The sequence below is a fragment of the Fistularia commersonii genome, chromosome 4 (genome assembly GCF_037954325.1).
Source record: "Fistularia commersonii isolate RoL2024-O1a breed Wild chromosome 4, RoL_Fcom_v1.0, whole genome shotgun sequence".
Taxonomy (NCBI): domain Eukaryota; kingdom Metazoa; phylum Chordata; class Actinopteri; order Syngnathiformes; family Fistulariidae; genus Fistularia; species Fistularia commersonii.
The window spans coordinates 15,901,218-15,918,462 of NC_141287.1; the positions used below are offsets into that span (position 1 = coordinate 15,901,218).

General features: G+C 47.5%; 1 protein-coding gene across 2 annotated transcripts in view; it reads left to right on the plus strand.

Moving 5' to 3' along the window:
* LOC147234884 (ephrin type-A receptor 6-like) overlaps nucleotides 1-15,887 on the plus strand; it is a 192,094-nt gene extending 176,207 nt beyond the window's left edge. The window contains exons 10-17 of one of the 2 annotated variants that reach the window (XM_086145557.1): nucleotides 1,152-1,277; nucleotides 1,702-1,887; nucleotides 7,770-7,831; nucleotides 8,236-8,445; nucleotides 9,284-9,436; nucleotides 11,161-11,354; nucleotides 11,517-11,666; nucleotides 13,755-15,887. In XM_086145557.1, coding sequence (XP_086001683.1) covers nucleotides 1,152-1,277; nucleotides 1,702-1,887; nucleotides 7,770-7,831; nucleotides 8,236-8,445; nucleotides 9,284-9,436; nucleotides 11,161-11,354; nucleotides 11,517-11,666; nucleotides 13,755-13,869 — 1,196 coding nt within the window. In that variant the 3' untranslated portion in view covers nucleotides 13,870-15,887. The remainder of the gene's footprint in view (nucleotides 1-1,151; nucleotides 1,278-1,701; nucleotides 1,888-7,769; nucleotides 7,832-8,235; nucleotides 8,446-9,283; nucleotides 9,437-11,160; nucleotides 11,355-11,516; nucleotides 11,667-13,754) is intronic. The other variant, XM_086145558.1, reaches the window with a different exon arrangement.
* Nucleotides 15,888-17,245: the final 1,358 nt, after the last annotated feature.

A 17,245-nucleotide genomic window follows, 5' to 3' on the forward strand; every position in this document is an offset into this window, starting at 1 on the left:
CCCTCAAAAGCTCGAGTGAGCTTGTCCACCATCAGATCCACATGCAGAAACATGGAGAGGGGAAAAAGCTAATATCCGAATAACAACCAGGGCTGCATGTTCAGCCTTTCTGCATCGATCCTCGACGCCCTCTCGGGTCCTGGTGGAGCAGGCGCCTGGGGAGGAGGTCGAGGTTGGTCGGGGGGTTTCGGCCGCCATCGGCTTCACGCATCAGAGATAGAAGATCGCTGTTCCCCGTTGTTGCCTTTAGCGGTCACAGAGCGGTCAAGGATTTGCTGCCTTGCTCAAGAACTCTTTGGGAGAGCGGATGGACGCTGAGGGCTTCTGAGATGTAACAAGGCTTACGAACATGCTCCACGTCCATGAATAGCGTGGAAAGCTTGGTGCGTGTGTGGAAGAGGTGTGTCGACAAAGATATTAATAGAACCAGGTCAGGATCGGGATTGAACTGTGCTGTTTGTCAGAGGCGGAGAGTCACTTTAAACATCTTAATATCTCCTCGAATGTGATTTTTTTTTCATATTCATCATCCTGAAGCTCCACCCTGCTACAGGAGAAGCAGAATGGACAGTAAATGAATGAGCGAATGTTTTTTTTTTTTTTTTATCAGTTTCATTGTGTCTTTTGCTTATTTAATCTCATTTCCACAGCACTTTGATAGAAAACACTTAATAAACAAACGTATCATTATTAGTCGTAATAGTGTGAGGTGACAAGGATGAGATGAAGATGGTGGAGAAGGTGATGAAAGAGTATGAAAGGAAAGGTGGGAGGTGATAGATAGCTGCCGTGTTGTTTGGTTTGGAGACACTGTGGAGAACGTTGGGGCGAAAATGTGGAGGTTCCTCTTTGGGAGTGAAGAGGATGGAGAAGATCAGGAAAGAGTTCAGCCAGCATATGGCAGATGTTCTGGAGATGAAGTCACACTGAAATGGTTTGGAGATGGACAGAGGAGGGATGGTGAAGATCCGGGGAGCAGGAGGTTGGAGCTTCCAGCCAGGAGATCTAGAGGAAGACGTGCTGGATGGAGGCGGGACAGGAAGGAGAGGGTTAGATGGGGGCAGATGATTGGCTGTGGCCCCTGAAGGGAGCAGCCCGGAGGAGAAGAAGAAGAAGAAGAACCAGCATCATTATCTTCTCTCTTTCCACAGTTCCCTTCCCTGGGATAAAGACCTACGTGGACCCCGACACGTATGAAGATCCAGCCCAGGCCGTGCACGAGTTCACCAAAGAGATCGACCCCGCTCGCATCCGCATCGAGAGGGTGATCGGATCTGGTACGCCGCACAAACACGTTTTCCCGCCCGTTTCCTGGAGCTGGAGGATTATTTCATGGCGGCTGCAATAATAATAGGTTTAACTCCGCCGTGGGAGATGATCTTCTCTCCCTCCGCACACATAATTGCCCCGAACCCTCTCCTCGCCGCGGAACACTCTAAAGAGGACGCCTTCTCCGTCGACCATTGTCTCGCCGTCATTGTCGCGGCGCGGCTGCAGGAACATTAAAGCTTTCACAGGTTTGGAGACTAAGTGGAAGTGTTCCAACGAATCCGGCCGAGGCGAGGGAGACGGTTTGATGTTGCATAAAGGATACGGCGGATAAGAGCTGCAACACTGCCCCCAGGTGGCTCCACGCGACGCTCAGCTGCGGAGGGAGGTGTGCTGAGATCCCCTTGTGTGTGCGTGTGTGTGTCGTTCCAGGCGAGTTCGGCGAAGTGTGCAGCGGACGTCTGAGAACGCCGGGGAAGAAGGAGATCGCCGTGGCAATAAAGACGCTGAAAGGCGGTTACGTGGAGCGCCAGAGACGGGACTTCCTGCGCGAGGCGTCCATCATGGGGCAGTTCGACCACCCGAACATCATCAGGCTGGAAGGCGTGGTAACAAAGAGTAAGAACTCTCTTAAAGATGCTTCAGGGGTTGAGCTTTCACCTCACAGCCAGAAGCTTCCTGGTTGGATTCCCACAGGTGAGGAGTGTGGGGTCTCCAGGGTCTCCACGCTCTCCCCGCAGCCGCGTGGGGTTCCTCCAGGGTTCTCCGAGTTCCTCCCCCGTGGAGGACGTTCGCTGGAGACCCTGAACTGTCCAGACGTTCGGATGAGAGTGTGATCGATTGTGGATGAGAGGGTGATTGATTGCACATCTCCACTTGAGGAGTAATTTCGAGGGTGAATGATGGTATATCTCTATATGTGGCTGTGGGATGGAATGGGCCACCGTGATTCCTGCCTCTCGGGAGCTCGGAGAAGCTCCGGCAGCCCTGACTGCAGGACAGGCGCTGTAGATAATGAAAGAATGAATGATTAATAAAGGTGCCTTCCGGCCATTATTAGCAGAAATCCATTTTTGTTGACTCCTATGTATCCCTGAATAAGTCATACCCGTCATAGCAGAGACAGCGTGTCTTTTAACCGGCACCTCTCTGTTTTGAAAAGATCTTTGCCCACGTTTGGTCGTTCGCTGAGTTACCGGTCATTCCTGGTCTGGTGACCTGAAGACTTTCAGGTGGGAAACCATAAGTAAGCCACTGTGACCTTTTATACATTTTTATACATTTGACTATTCTCAGGAAGGCAGGTTTGCAGTGAATCTCTCGCCCTGACCAGGAAGGGAGGGCAGTGTTTCCCTCACAGGGCAGCATTTAAAAATATTTCCTTCCCCCATCTCACAGTTGGCCGGACCTCCCCTCCTTCTCAGCAGGACCATTGGTAGTGTCAGCTACATATGGGGCCGTACGTGTGTGTGTGTGTGTGAGTGTGTGTGTGTTTGCAAGTTTTGACTTGTTAAGTACCACTGTTTTACGGGGCTCACCCGGCGCAACATATGGTTGTTTTTACAAGGCGTGTATAAACCGAGACGTCCCCGTGAATATAAATGCGTCCCTCGAAGACGCGCAAGCTCTCGCTGAATATAAATGGAAGACGCTCCCGCCTCCTCCTCCCAGCCGCCTCGCCGCCGCTGCCTCGGACACATGGGTCGGCCCGCACCGGTACTTTTCCCCGCTGCTTCCAGCGGAGAGCCTGCTGGTGCAGGAATGAATGCGACCGCCTCCGACAGGAGATTGTGAAAGTGTGGACGGGTGGGGGGGCTTTTCCTCAGAGCTCAACGCTGAATCCCATGAATTAAAACACATGTTGGTGATTTCTATTTAAATACTTGACAAATTACAGCTTTTCTGCGCTTTTAGATGCATTTTCATGTTCTCGCCTGATCATCCTGTGAATTATACTCGTAAGCAGCACATCCCTTTTTGCATAAGCGATCAAAGTATTGCATTTTCACCCCTGAGTGTGTGTGTGTGTGTGTGTGTAGCGTCACACACACAAATTGCAGCACAAAAAACATAATCACAACCCATTTGTGTTTAGACGCTGGGTCTTTTTAGAGTGAGACTTCAATTCAGAATCTTTTTTTTCCCCAGTCTAGTTTCCCATCTATCTCTTATTCTGTCCATCCTTCAATCCCTCCATCTGCTGTTGCTCTTCAGAGACTAATTACCGAGCGTATTGTGCTGTGACTGACTGCAATACCTGCAGTGAAATAACAGGTGAAACATTAGACTCCGGTAAACAGGTGCATTTGTTTTCGTCCGTGAACTCAACAGCAGCACTATATGTTGCTTCCAGACCTGCTAATTAGCTCAGAAAATCCAAGCTGAGCCGAATATAATGACAAGACTTTGCATATTTAAAGAACGTGCCGTCTTTGTTCCAGAGTCAGTAAGAACGCGTTCATCCGTCCAATTCTTTACTTTGTCTTGTTTTCTTCTTGATTGGTAAAGAGACACACAGCCGCTCATCCTCTCAGTGACACATCAGACACCAACAGGCAATAATTCACTCTCATTCACATCTATGGGGACAAATAAGCATTCAGCCGCTCATTCAAGTCACAGACACAATGATTCACCCTCTCATTCTCAAATTTAGGCACATATAATATTCACCCTCTCATTCACAACTCATAGTAACATGCAACATTCACCCTCATTTATTCGTCATATAAAGATATACTGTGCGACCACACTCATTCACATCACATAGACACATCCAACTATTCACCCTCTCATTCGCACATGACATAAACACATCCAACCATTCACCCTGTCATTTAACGAAAAATATTGAAATAGGCAACAATTCACTGTCATTCACACCTGTAGGCATTCACATGTTAGATTCACTCGCTCATTCATGTCATATGGAGATAGAAAACCATTCACCCTCTCACTTTCAAATCGTATAGAAACAGGACACAAATCACCCTCTCATTTATGCATCATATAGAAACACGCCAAAGTCACTCTCTCATTCACACCTGAAGGCAAAAGCACTGAAGGCAAACATTCACTCACGTCTATGGATCATATAGAGATATACTATACTACCATTCACCCTCTCATTCACACATCACATAGACATCCAACCATTCACCCTCTCATTTATGCATCATATAGAAACAAGCAATATTCGCTCTCATTCACACCTGTAGGCCCATGTAACATTCATTCTGTCATTCGCACATCGCATTGACATACAGCTAGTCACCCTCTAACTTTCACATTATATAGAAACATGCAACAATTCACACGCCAAATAGACATACAACCATTGGCACATCATATAGAAACACACATTCACTCTCATTCAAACGTCACATAGACACATGGGACCAATCGCTCTGTCAACTCATATAGAAACATTTACCTGTCACCGGTTGAGGTTGCAGAGCTCCTGTCATGTGATTTAAGTGCCTTAGGCGGGAGGTGAATTTCAGAGGCATCTCCGATAGAGCCGGTTACAAACACCGGGATTAATGAATCCCAGTAATGAAGATTTGTCTGGGAGGGCCAGCCCACAAGACGGACAAGATTAGATGCAAGAGGAAGAAACGGGGGGGAAATAAAATCTCTGTGATAGATGTGGATTAAGATTGCCTTGCCAAGCACAATAAAAAGAAAATCAATAAAGATATTGAATATTCAGAGAGGGAGAAGACAGCGGTTGATAGAAATAAATGAATGAAGAGATTAAAATAAAACCCCGCAAGTCCTTTCAAAGACAGACCGCATTGATTCAGCTGTTACAAAGCTGCTATCCCGACACCTTTTATTTTCATTCCCAAAGGTTCGGGGAGAGAATGAGCATCGCTTTGCTTTTCCACCGTACCTTTGAGCAAGGCACCTGTTGCACATGCAGTCAGCTTGAGCCCGATCATGAGACGGAGGCCGTTTATAAACATTCATTCATTGTGCAACCACTTATCCTGCACTTTGCATCCCAGTTGTTCAGAACAGAACAGAACTTCAGTCATCCCAAAGGAAATTCTTTTGTCGGAAGGCTTCGACGTTACATCCATTCGCTAGAAAAAGGATCTTGATTTTATCGCTGTCAGGTTTCCTTCTTGCAGAAAGAGAAGTTATAGAGTTTGATGGTCGCATGTAAGAAAGACCCTCTGTGGCGTTCTGTGGAGCTCCCCGGTGGTTTCGGTCTACGGCTGAAGGTGCTCTGGTAGGACTTCAGTCCAGCTTGCATGGGATGAAAGTCGTTGTCCTTGATACCGAGCAGCATCTTCAGCATCCTCCTCTCAGACACCTCAACCAATGAGTCCAGTTCGACTCCCAGGACAGAGCCGGCCTTCCTGATGAGCTTATTTAGTCCCTTACCGTCGGCCGTCTTCAGCACAACACAGCACAGAAGATGATGCTGGACACCACCATGCAGCACGGATCTGCAGTCGTTGTAAGACCTGAATCTCCTGAGAAAGAACAGGCAACTCGTACCTCTTTTTTTTTTTAGTGCAGTCTTGTTTATTGTCTATATGGACGCCCAGGTACTTGTACTCGCCCACAATGTCCACATCTGTCCCATTGATGGAGAAGGGGTTTGGACAGGTTCTCTGTTTCCTAAAGTCCACCAACACCTTTTTGTGACATTGAGTCGCAGGTGGTTTAGTCCACCCCGCTCAACGAACCTGTCCGCCACACTCCTGGCCTTCGCGGATACATTCCACCACGGCAGTCATCTGAGATCTTCTGCAAGTGGCTGGACTTTGAGCAGAAGTTGAAGTCATTCACCCGTCATTCAGAAACATCCGTTCACCCTCTCCTTTGCCGCAGAGGTTCAGATATTCTGGACCAGTAATCAAATGCTGCCAAGAGGAGCAAAGAAAAACAAAAGATAAGTGAGCAATTGGAGAGTGACATTGGAAAAGTGCTGGGCAGAGAGACGCCTCCTGTTCGTTCTGTCTTATTTTGAATTTTAAAACGCCCAGTCTTTATTTCCGTCTGGGGCTTTCTGTTGTTTTTTTGGCCACGCTCACATTCGGCTGATTCTGGCAGTTCTTTTTCAAGAGTCAACCAAAAAACATGGTTTTCAGGCACGCAAAATTCCGTAATGACTGAAATCCCCGGCTCGTTCTCACCGTCTCTTTGCCAGGTTTGCTGTTTTTGTCAGCATTTGCATGAATTCACCTCGAAATTGATTTTTCGCCGCTCCGCCGGTCGTTAATTAAAGGCGACTCCCAGAAAGTTGTTGCGACGTGCTGAGCAAATTCGCTTCTTGTTAAGACCCGACAAAGCAGCGGAGGCATCCAGATGTGCAGAGCCGACCTCCTACAGGACGGGCGAACGGCGGCGGACGAGCACATTGCTGTAAAATTGCATGTCATTGAATTTCGTTTCGCCAATAATGGAAAAAATCCAATATGAATTATCTTTTTTTTTGTTGCCCGTCTGAAGACAACAGCAAGTCTCCTGTGGTGAAATTACCATATCAGTCCATCTGCTCTTGTTCTGACTTCCCACTGGAAGCTGCAGACCTGGAAGAATATACATGTAGACTTGTGTTTTCATGTAGAAATATAAAAAAAAATAAAATAAAATAAAGTTACTTCAGCTATAATAATCAAGCTCATTCCCACCATCCGTCCTCTCATTCAAACATCTGGACAATGTAGGCCATGTGTTTGGACTGAGGGAGGAAACCCACGGGGATTACATGGAGACTCCGCACGAAAAGGCCTACTGTGGGAATCCAACTCACCTTCGTGCTCTTTGGCAGATGCGCTAACCGCCAACCGTGCTGCTCTTTGCACCATCTATATTATAACTCTGGCCCGCGGGCCAAATTTGGCCCGCACTGTAATTATATTTGGCCCGCAAAGCCATGCCAAATGACTATTAGAGCTGGCCCGCCAGATAGTCTACAGTGCATGTATCGCTAATTCTACAAATCCCAGAATTTTCTGCTGGTGCTTTGGCACGAAAATCACAACAGGACCCACAAAACACCCTCTCCTCTGTTGACAGTAGTCATAGCGACCTTATGCTAATACTGGCACCAAGAAAACAGGATTTTGCATGTGTGCAATATTAAATTATACATTGTATAGTATTAAGCTCTGCTTGTTTCATATTTAGTTTTTAGGCAAAACTTGTTGGGGTCCATATGAAAAGGTTCATTGTTATATCTGGAGGAAAATTTTTTTCAATAAATATCAATGTTTGCCTGCAACTGTCCAAGTTTTGAATTTCGGCCCACTCTGTATTTGAGTTTGACACCCCTGATCTATAGCAAATGCTGATAGCATATGCTAATACAATAAGAGATTAACAGATCCAACGACATCTTGGAAAAACCACACCTTTCCAAAGTTACATCCTCATATTCACCTGTGTGCTATTTCTTTGGTCCTGTCCGTATCCAACGACCGGCGAGCATCATGACATGAGAGTATCCGGATACAAGGGAAGGATCTGTTTGTGTTTTGCAGGCAGGCCTGTGATGATCGTGGTGGAGTACATGGAAAATGGATCCCTGGACTCGTTTCTGAGGGTGAGTGTTCCCGCATCTAAAAATCTGAAATAGGTACTACAATTTCCAGACTATTCAGCGCGCCTGAATATAAGTCGCACCGGCTAGCGGATCGCTATCTTCGTCCTCCTCCTGCGCACTAAAACCATTTAAGTCTTCTTCTGTGTCGGAATTGAACGGCCTCAAAATTTCACAGTAATTTAATTGGTCCTATGTGACGTGGCTAAGTATTTTGGCTGCTCGTTTTGGGCTCGTTAGCCCAAAAAAAAGCTAAAAATTAGCCACATCAAGTGATCAAAGCATGTGGAAAAAAGTAGCGGCTTACAGTCTGGAATTTACAGGACAATATTTTGACAAATCTCTCAATACCTAGCATTAATGTTGTCTCCTTTCCACCATCTCTCTCCGTTTTTACTCCCCATCAGCAACACGACGGCCACTTCACCGTCATCCAGCTGGTGGGCATGCTGCGTGGCATCGCCTCGGGCATGAAGTACCTGTCCGACATGGGCTACGTCCACCGGGACCTGGCGGCCCGGAACATCCTGGTCAACAGCAACCTGGTGTGCAAAGTGTCCGACTTCGGCTTGTCCCGGGTGCTGGAGGACGACCCCGAGGCGGCGTACACCACCACGGTACACCTTTGGAAGAAACTCCTCTGGGATTTCAACTCAATTCAATTACTTCCATCCAGTTCTATCAAATATTTGGATTATTATTTTTTATCTTTGCGAGAAAGAAGCCCGTCTAGGATTAGATAGATAAAGCGTTTCTGTTAAATGTAAGGCCAGAAGCTAAAAGCTCAATCCATTTCCAATACTGAACTAGGCCGTCGCACCTGCATTGCCTAGCTCTGCAGAAAGTACCCGGGCGAAACCTACAGGTGAGGGAAGACGGCGTGCGATAAGATGCCCGGGTAATTTACGGGCTAAAATTAGAAATTGAAATTCCCTTATCGCCCTCCAAACCTCCCCAAAAACAATCCGACCGGAGACCGAGGGTGGAGGGAGGAAGAGTCCCGTTCGCTCTGCGCGACAATGTTTTCGGCAAGTTGTAAACTCCATTTCCTGGCGCCGCCTCAATTAGACCGACTTTTGAATTTCTGTCTCCTTTGCGTTCAGCCGCAGAGTGAATTGCTTTAGTGAATTGCTTAAAAAATTGAATTCAAAAAAAAAAATCTAATGTCCTGAGAAAGACGCATTTCAGTCTGCACTCAGATTGACTTCTGTCTCTGTTATTTATTATTGTTAGTGTCTGGGGAAAGGAAAGGATAGGAATGGAAAGTAGAAATGTTCTCATTCGCGTGCAAACTTTGAGCCAGATATCCATATTTGCCCTTGCATAACTGTCATAGATCTCATCGGAACAAACCAAATTCTGGAAATGCGTCTGAAGCCTCAACCAATAGAAAGTCCGGGTTTGCACGGAAAAGCCATTTCTCGCTCGCGGCAATGTTTTTGTTTTGCGTGTCAGCAGGGAGGTAAGATTCCCATCCGATGGACAGCTCCGGAGGCCATCTCCTACAGGAAGTTCTCCTCGGCCAGTGACGCATGGAGTTATGGGATCGTCATGTGGGAAGTGATGTCATACGGAGAACGGCCATACTGGGAGATGTCCAATCAGGACGTAAGTATTTTTACGCAAACTGTAAGAACTCTGTGTTAATTAGAGGAACCTGAGGGAACTAGAGATCTAGAGGTTGGAGAAGCACGTGAGTGCAGGTGGGACCGGGAATAGCAAAGTGCTCCATGTGATAAAAGAGTGTGAAAGGAGAGCTGGAGGAGATGGAGGTGAGCCCAGCCATGGTTTCTTCTCCAGGAGAAGACAGGAGGCAGCACGGATGACGGTGTGGAGGTTCCACTTCGGGAGCGAGGAGGACGTAGAGGATAAGGAATGAGTCCGTCAGGGGGACGGCACATGGTAGAAGTTCTGGGTAGAAGGTTGCTGAGGTTGGCGCTGCCAGGCAGGAGGTTTATGGATGGAGGACAGGAAGTTAGTTGGGTGAGATGGAGGCAGGTGATTTGCTGTGGTGACCCGAAGCCAGTAGCCCAGACGATAGAAGATAACGGGTTCGGGTCAGTGCCTCTGCCACGAGCGGCGTTCAGTCACTTCCACTCTATCAACATCTCTCATGAATATACTGAAAAGACGGTTTTAGAGTGGACTTTTAACCCGCTAGAAGAAATGACAAGTCGACCAGAAGGTTCAGCGAACTCCTTCGATCCGTCACGCTGCTGCTGCAGGAACATCTGGGATAACCAGCCAAGAACTCGAACAGGAGTTTGTCCCGAACACGAGATTGGACGTCGTCCTTCCATTTTATGGAGGTCACCTATCTAAACATTCATCCAGCCCCTGCCGGTGTAAGGGGCGTTCTCAACAATCCACTCGCCTCCACTCCACATATCTCTCTGGAGTCTTCTGCTGTATTTGTATTCCATTAGATCTGTTAAAAATAGTTCCCTTTAATCTTCAGCCTTGGCCGCCGAGGACGGCCGGGGACCGAGAAAAAGAAAAAAGAAAAAATTGTGAGTTCCCACCAAAGCGATGAAAAATTAGGAGTGAGTGGGAGATGAAAAAGAGCGGCGGAAAAAAAAAAAAAAAAAGGTCGAAGGTTTTGGGAGACTTTGATCCAGCGGAGGAGAAGTTTGAAGCTGTGGATTCAGTGAGGCTGAGCAACCTGCTGATCCTGGGCTGCGGTCAGGGATTGGCCTGGGCCGCGGCGGAAGCAGATCCTTCCGTATCGTCGCTGAATGTGAAAGCTGCACGATAATCCCCTCAGCCCCTTCCATGCACATCTCCGCTAACACACACACACACACACACTCACACACTTCTGCTAAGGTCACAGGGTTTGTGGGGGGATTTGTGTTGTTCGGGAATTGCTTCGTAGTGCTTTCTAAGGCAAAAGGCCGGTCAAACTGCGGCGTGTTGCAGCCTCGTTCAGCCCCCCGAGCTTTCTGCTAGCATCCCTGCTTCTCCGCTGACCCACAGACACGCGGGTTTAATTGGGATTTCCGCTTTTGCCGAGGTAACCGCGTTCAATCGGTAATGCCGAACGGACGGCTAAGGACGGCGATGTTTGCTCTCTGTTTGTTTTGTTTTGGTCCCGATTCTGTCTGCCATCCTCAGATGATGTCTTTGCCTCTGCAGGGGAACGTGTCCTTGCTGCAGGTGGGTGTAAACACAGAGCCATTATTGACGAACCTTGAACGCCCCCGCAGGTGTTATACTCATGGCAGCGTTTCAATCTTCACTTTTCCTTTCGGTCTCGTTTCGGCCCCGCGACGCTGACAATGACTTGAATTTTCATCCGAGGTGGGGTTTTTTTTTCGACGTTGTCGTTTCAGGTGATCCTGTCAATCGAAGAAGGTTACCGGCTTCCGGCGCCGATGGGCTGCCCCGTGGCTCTGCACCAACTGATGTTGCACTGCTGGCAGAAGGAGAGGAATCATCGGCCCAAGTTCACCGATATAGTCTCCTTCTTGGACAAGCTAATCCGCAACCCCAGCAGCCTGCTACCTCTGGTGGAGGACATTCAGAGGTGAGGCACACAGCTACTGGTTCTTGGATGAAGACGACCACGACACAGCCGTATGTCAAGAAGTTTCGGTTCTTTCCTGGGAGTTTCCTTGAATTTTCTTGTATGCCTCACCTTATGGTCAGAGCAGGGTGGTGACATTGATTGTGTTTCTCATTAAATCAGTCCACCAGAGTCTCCAGGAGAGGAAATGGACTACCCAATGTTCATATCCATCGGCGACTGGTTAGACTCCATCAAGATGAGTCAGTACAAGAGCAACTTCATGGCAGCAGGCTACAACACGTTGGACTCTGTGGCCAGGATGAGCATCGAGTGAGTAGAGGAGCCGATGGTCCGACCCCGTCAGACGGGATAAACCCAACAAGGCCCCGATAGGATGGCCAAAACACACCTTAGACACTTTTCCCAATGCATTTTATCTTTGGAAAAGTAATAATATTTAAATGGGAGACTCCAAACATCTTGTATGGACGGTCTCCCAGAAAAAAAACACTGTCCGATTGCATTAGGGGATGTGTTGATCTGGTATTTTAGGAGCTTCTTTCCATATCGAGAGTAGAAGTCAAGTTATTTCCGCATCTGTTGTGCCCATCTTGCCCATTGTTTTTTAATCTGTCTCTCATAAGCCCCCAACCACTTCTTTAATTGCTTTATGATTCACTGTGTTTGCATAACTTTATCGGCTCCTCCAAGGTTCTTACATATAAATGAGCTGTTGTCTAATGCACATCTGGTATACAAGTGTGTAAAAGGATGGAAATCCTTAATTTTAATTGCATTACCCCATCTAATCTCGTCTTAATTGGTTCTTACAGCCTGTGGCTTTTGCACAATGAGAATTTAACGCCTGACAAAAGTTCTGAACAATAAATGCACCGACAGACTGCCAGAATTCAACCTTTTTCATTTTAAATAGAAGTGGAATCGAGGCTCGAGGAGAACTCTGGAAGTGATCACATTTCCAAATACTCCGGTAAAGAGGATACGGTGCTGATAGAAGCCGAACTGCGGTTCCTCGGGTTCGTCCGTGGACGACCGTGCCAAGAGGCGCAGACTGAGGCGGTTGTTCGGTCACGAGACAGGAAGTCCAGCTGACGTTTCATCTCCTTGCTGTAACCTGACCGAGACAAAAGCTTCCTGCCTCCCCTCGGCAACCAAGGTTTCTTAGGACACTTTCCATGTAGAGCGGGTCTTTAAGATGATCCGCAGAAACCTAGTATTCACCCAGGAGCGAGTACTTGGCGACGCACCTTTTAACAGGTCGAGAAACCTCAAACAGGTCCCGGCGCCATGTAAGCGGCTTTCGCCTCGGCCCATTGGCATTCATCCAGAGACACAGTCTGTTGATTTCTGGTGCGGTTAAATCATACAGTCTTCTTCTTTTCTTTAGGCTTTTCCCTTCAGGAGTCACCACAGCGAATCAACATTCTCCATCTAACCCTATTCTCTATATCCTCCTCTCTCACACCAACTCACTTCATATCATCTCCATAAATCCTCCCTTTGGTCTTCCTCTAGACCTCCAATTCCAGCGTCCGTCTACCAATATCTTCGCTATCTCTCCTCTGTACATGTCGGAATCATCTCAGTCTGGCTTCTCTGACCTTCTCTCCAAAACATCTGACATGTGCTGTACCTCTGATGGACTCATTCCTGATCCTATCCATCCTGGTCACTCCCAAAGAGAACCATAGCATCTTCATCTCTGTGACCTCCATCTCTGACTCCTGTCATTGTCACTTTTTCTAGAGCATACAGCATCGCTAGTCTCACCACTGTCTCCAACACCTTTCCTTTCATTCTGGCTGATAGTCTTCTATTTCATAGTACCCCTGACACTTTTCTTTACCCATTCCAGCCTGCTTGAACCCATTTCTTTTCCTCTTTTCCACACTCTCCTACACTCTGGACTTTTGACCCTAAGTACTTGAAATCCTCCAACTTATTGATCACCACTCCCCGTAGCCTCACCATTCAACCCGGATTCCTCTCATTCACACACATATATTTTGTTTTGTTGGCAACTAATGTTCAGTCCTCTCCCTACTAGAGCATAACTTCACTAAATAACAGCCCTTGCCTTTTTCTTTGGCCAAAATCATGTAGCATTCCTCAAAACATTAGAAAGCCACCGTGTCTCAGTCTGTCGCGTGTCTCGGCACACCGGGTTCTCTGCTTGTGATGCACCATCTCCTGAATAAACGGTCTACACATTAAGCATTCTGTCCGCAGAACTAAGAATCCCATCCAGCTATCAGTAAATACGGGTGTAATTTATCCAGCTGATTGCATTGTTGGTGGGATGTCAGCGCTTCTTAATGGACCTCCCTGTGCGCGCAGATTGTCTTTCCCATACAGATGTACTGTACACTGTGTTTGTGTGTTTCCCCTCGGGACCAGGGACGTGAGGCGTATCGGGGTGGAGCTGATCGGCCACCAGCGGCGAATCATCAGCAGCGTACAGACCCTTCATCTTCAGCTTCTGCACGAACAGGAGAAGGGCTTCCACGTATGAGGACGCCCTCGACGCTCTACAGCCTGTGCCTGAGTCTCAGCCCCTTAATAGAGCAAGTCTGTTCTGAGGAGGCGACTGGACTCTCGCAGGAGACCGGGCTCCCTCGTCTCGAGTAGTAAATGACTCTTTTTCTACTATCCACCCCTTACCCAGTATACCTGGCGCCGCCAGATCATAACAAAACAGCCTGATATAAACTTTAAAGACTGGCCCAGGCCCTCACTTAGGGGAATGTAATGCCTTTTTGCAGCAGCAGTACTTTGTGTATGGAGCAAAAATATCTAGAGATGTAGATCTGCAGCCGTAATCTACCGGACCTGTTAATCCTTTTTCTTTCTTCTTTCCTCGCTCCGAGTTTTGTGCTCATGTAGCTGCTACTGGGTGTGCAATCAAGAGGTCTTATCCTCGGCGAGGGGGTTCGGATTCTCCTCACGGGTTTTATTTTGCAGTTTGCAATGCGAGTCGGGGTGAAGGTGAGGGTGGGGGTGGGGGTAAAATTTTTCGTCGTTCGTTTCCTGAGTTACCCGCTCCTCAGAGACACCGATACTTGAAGAAAGAACTGAGAAGCAAGTGGAGAGATTTCTTGAATGTTCAAGTGTATAGACAACTATTCAGTAATTATTATCATAATCTAATATCTATATATGTGATGTCCTGTATGTGAAAGCCCTAGTAAATCTGGATCTTATTTACAATACTTTATTTATTTTAATTTCTTTTCAATCCAAATCAGCAATACAGTATTATGCAGTCTTCTCAGTATCTCAGAGAAGGAGGGAAATTTGTGCAATGAATGACTTATTAAACACGAGGCTCACGCATCGCCCACCCCCTTTCTTTATTTCCACATGCTAAACTCACAGAGCAGCCACACGAAAAACCCCACACGTCGACTCCGACGCTTTCCGACCGTCGCTTTTCCTCACCGTTGCTGAAATTTTTTGCAATGTGAATGTTATATGTCGCCTGACGTTACACACACACACACACACACACACACACACACACACACACACGTACACACACTGTCCGTAACCTATGAATGTTCACAGGACCCAGCGGCGTTTGAAATGATCTGAAAACCCATCGTGGACGTCCAACGGTTCCTCAGGGTTCCTAAATATGCATTCATTGTTTATTGGCAAGATTCAGCTGATTTGAAACTGCACTTTTGGGGGGCATTTGGGTTTGGCGGGGCGGCTCCACTGGTTAGATGTGACGGAGTAATTCTCGTCCAGTTCGTGCTTAAGGTGTGATCATGTGACGGTCGTGGTGTTTGTGTCAAAATAGGACGTGTATATAGACGTATTATGAAAGGCGAAAGTGTTGCATCCGCGGTAAATCGATGTCCATAAATTTAAATCGGCGTCCAACTCGGAGGAGTCAGAGAGGGCCGAGGGGCCGGGACGGATCTCAGCAAGACGGGCGGCAGCTTTTCTACTGAGGAAAGGCGCCGTTTAGAGAAACCGAGCGTGAACAGCAGCATCATACCTCATGTGTCACTTCGAACACTGGCAGTAATTCACACACACACACACACACAGACGCACGCTCACCGACACGCAAACACAAAATGCCTTACAGTCTTTGAAATTTTGCAATACGGCGACACATTCGGGTATCCCACGGGTCCCAGTGGGAATCGAAGGACCTATCCATCACGCCGAGAGCAGCCGCCCCTCTGCAGCCGTGTCCTCAACGGTATCCGTGGCGACCCCCCTCCCCCCCCCCCGCAGCAGCGCACAGACCCTCGAACACCTCGACACGCATATGTTTGCACACACGCGTTCATCGTCACCACCCCCTCTGCAGTACATGGAGAATATCAGATGCTGTTTGTTTAGCATGTTCTACTGCTGCGCAATGTTAGAACGTTCTTTTGTACAAAGTACAAGTATACTTACAATTCTTGTATTTTATTTTTCTATGATTTCCAAAGAGATGTTGTAGATCTTCCACACTGTACAAGGCAGTTACGGCGAGTATTTATTTGCAAATAAAGCTGAGAAGTTCTGGTGGACGACCGCCTGTTCCAGTTCTTGGCTCGAGGTGAATGAGGGATACGATCTCCTCCGGCCGCCGAGACGCAAATATTTTTAATGCTAAAATCAGAGGAGCTTCATCAACATTGCACTTGTGATTAGTCTTCACTCTTCTGAGGGGAGTTGATGCTGCAGGGACCTTCCTCCTCCTCATCCTCCTCCTCCTCCTTTTCCCTCTCCACAGGTGCAGCCTGTTCAGTGTACAGATATATTCCCCCCCTGCTTATTTTTCAATGAGTTTACAACAAGCAAATAAATACTCAAATAAGGTCTAGGTGAAAAATGCATACCTAAACCATCTGACACACTGAGGAGTAAACAAACCTCCATCTTACAAGGAACAACAACAGTGACAGAATTTATGCAGCAATAAGTTATTCTGTTTTTTTTTTTTTGTTGTTGTTGTTTTTAATTCTCGACACTGCTGATCCTGCTCTCAGGGTGGTATGGATGCTGGGACCTGATTTGGCGAGAAGCAGGTTCACGGGGATACATAGACACACAACCATTCCCATGTATCTCCTAAACCTCCAGCATGTGTTTGGACTGCGGGAGGAACCCGGAGAAACCTGAGGAACCCATCGCAGACACGTGGAGACTCCATGCAGAAAAGCCTCCGCTGGGGATCCAACCAGGCACCTTCTGGCCGTGAGGAGGAAGCGCCAAACACCGTTTCTATTCAGCTGACTTGACTTGAGACAGATTTTGAGCACAAAGCGCAGACACTCCCTCTTACTTGTCCTGAATCCAGATCTGAAAGAAGGGGCCTGTTTTCTTTGTCGGTAAATTAATCCTGCGCCTTTGGGCCAGGTGATGAGCAAAGTCCCCCCCCCCCAAAAAAAATCACAGGTTAAAATGGCCAAATCACGACTTGGAGCCTTGAGTTTCCGTCCTACGATTGCGGCGAGTTTGAGAGGAGAAAAGCCAAGATCGGACGCCTTCGGCTGATAACAACGCGGCGTCAATCATCGTGCCACTAGATTTGTTGCCGTTGGATCGCGGCTCTCCCAGGACTGCAGGTCTGAGTATCAGCCAAGAGATGGAGCTGTTGATCTGGCGACCGTCTCCGCCGCTGACATGATGGATCCCCGCAATTATTATGGAAATTCAAGCGTCAGGCAGCACCAGAAGATTGCCTCAGTCGACCCTCCTGTTGACACATTCCCTCATTACGACTCCAATCCCGCAGCTTCTCTTATAGAAAACCTTGACCCGCGCCTTGCTTTTTTTTTTGTGTGCGTGTGTTTATACATTTTATATCCAATTTATTGCAGATTTACGACTACGCCACTTATTACAGATGGATTGAATTGCCTTAAAGATCGGCGCGCACA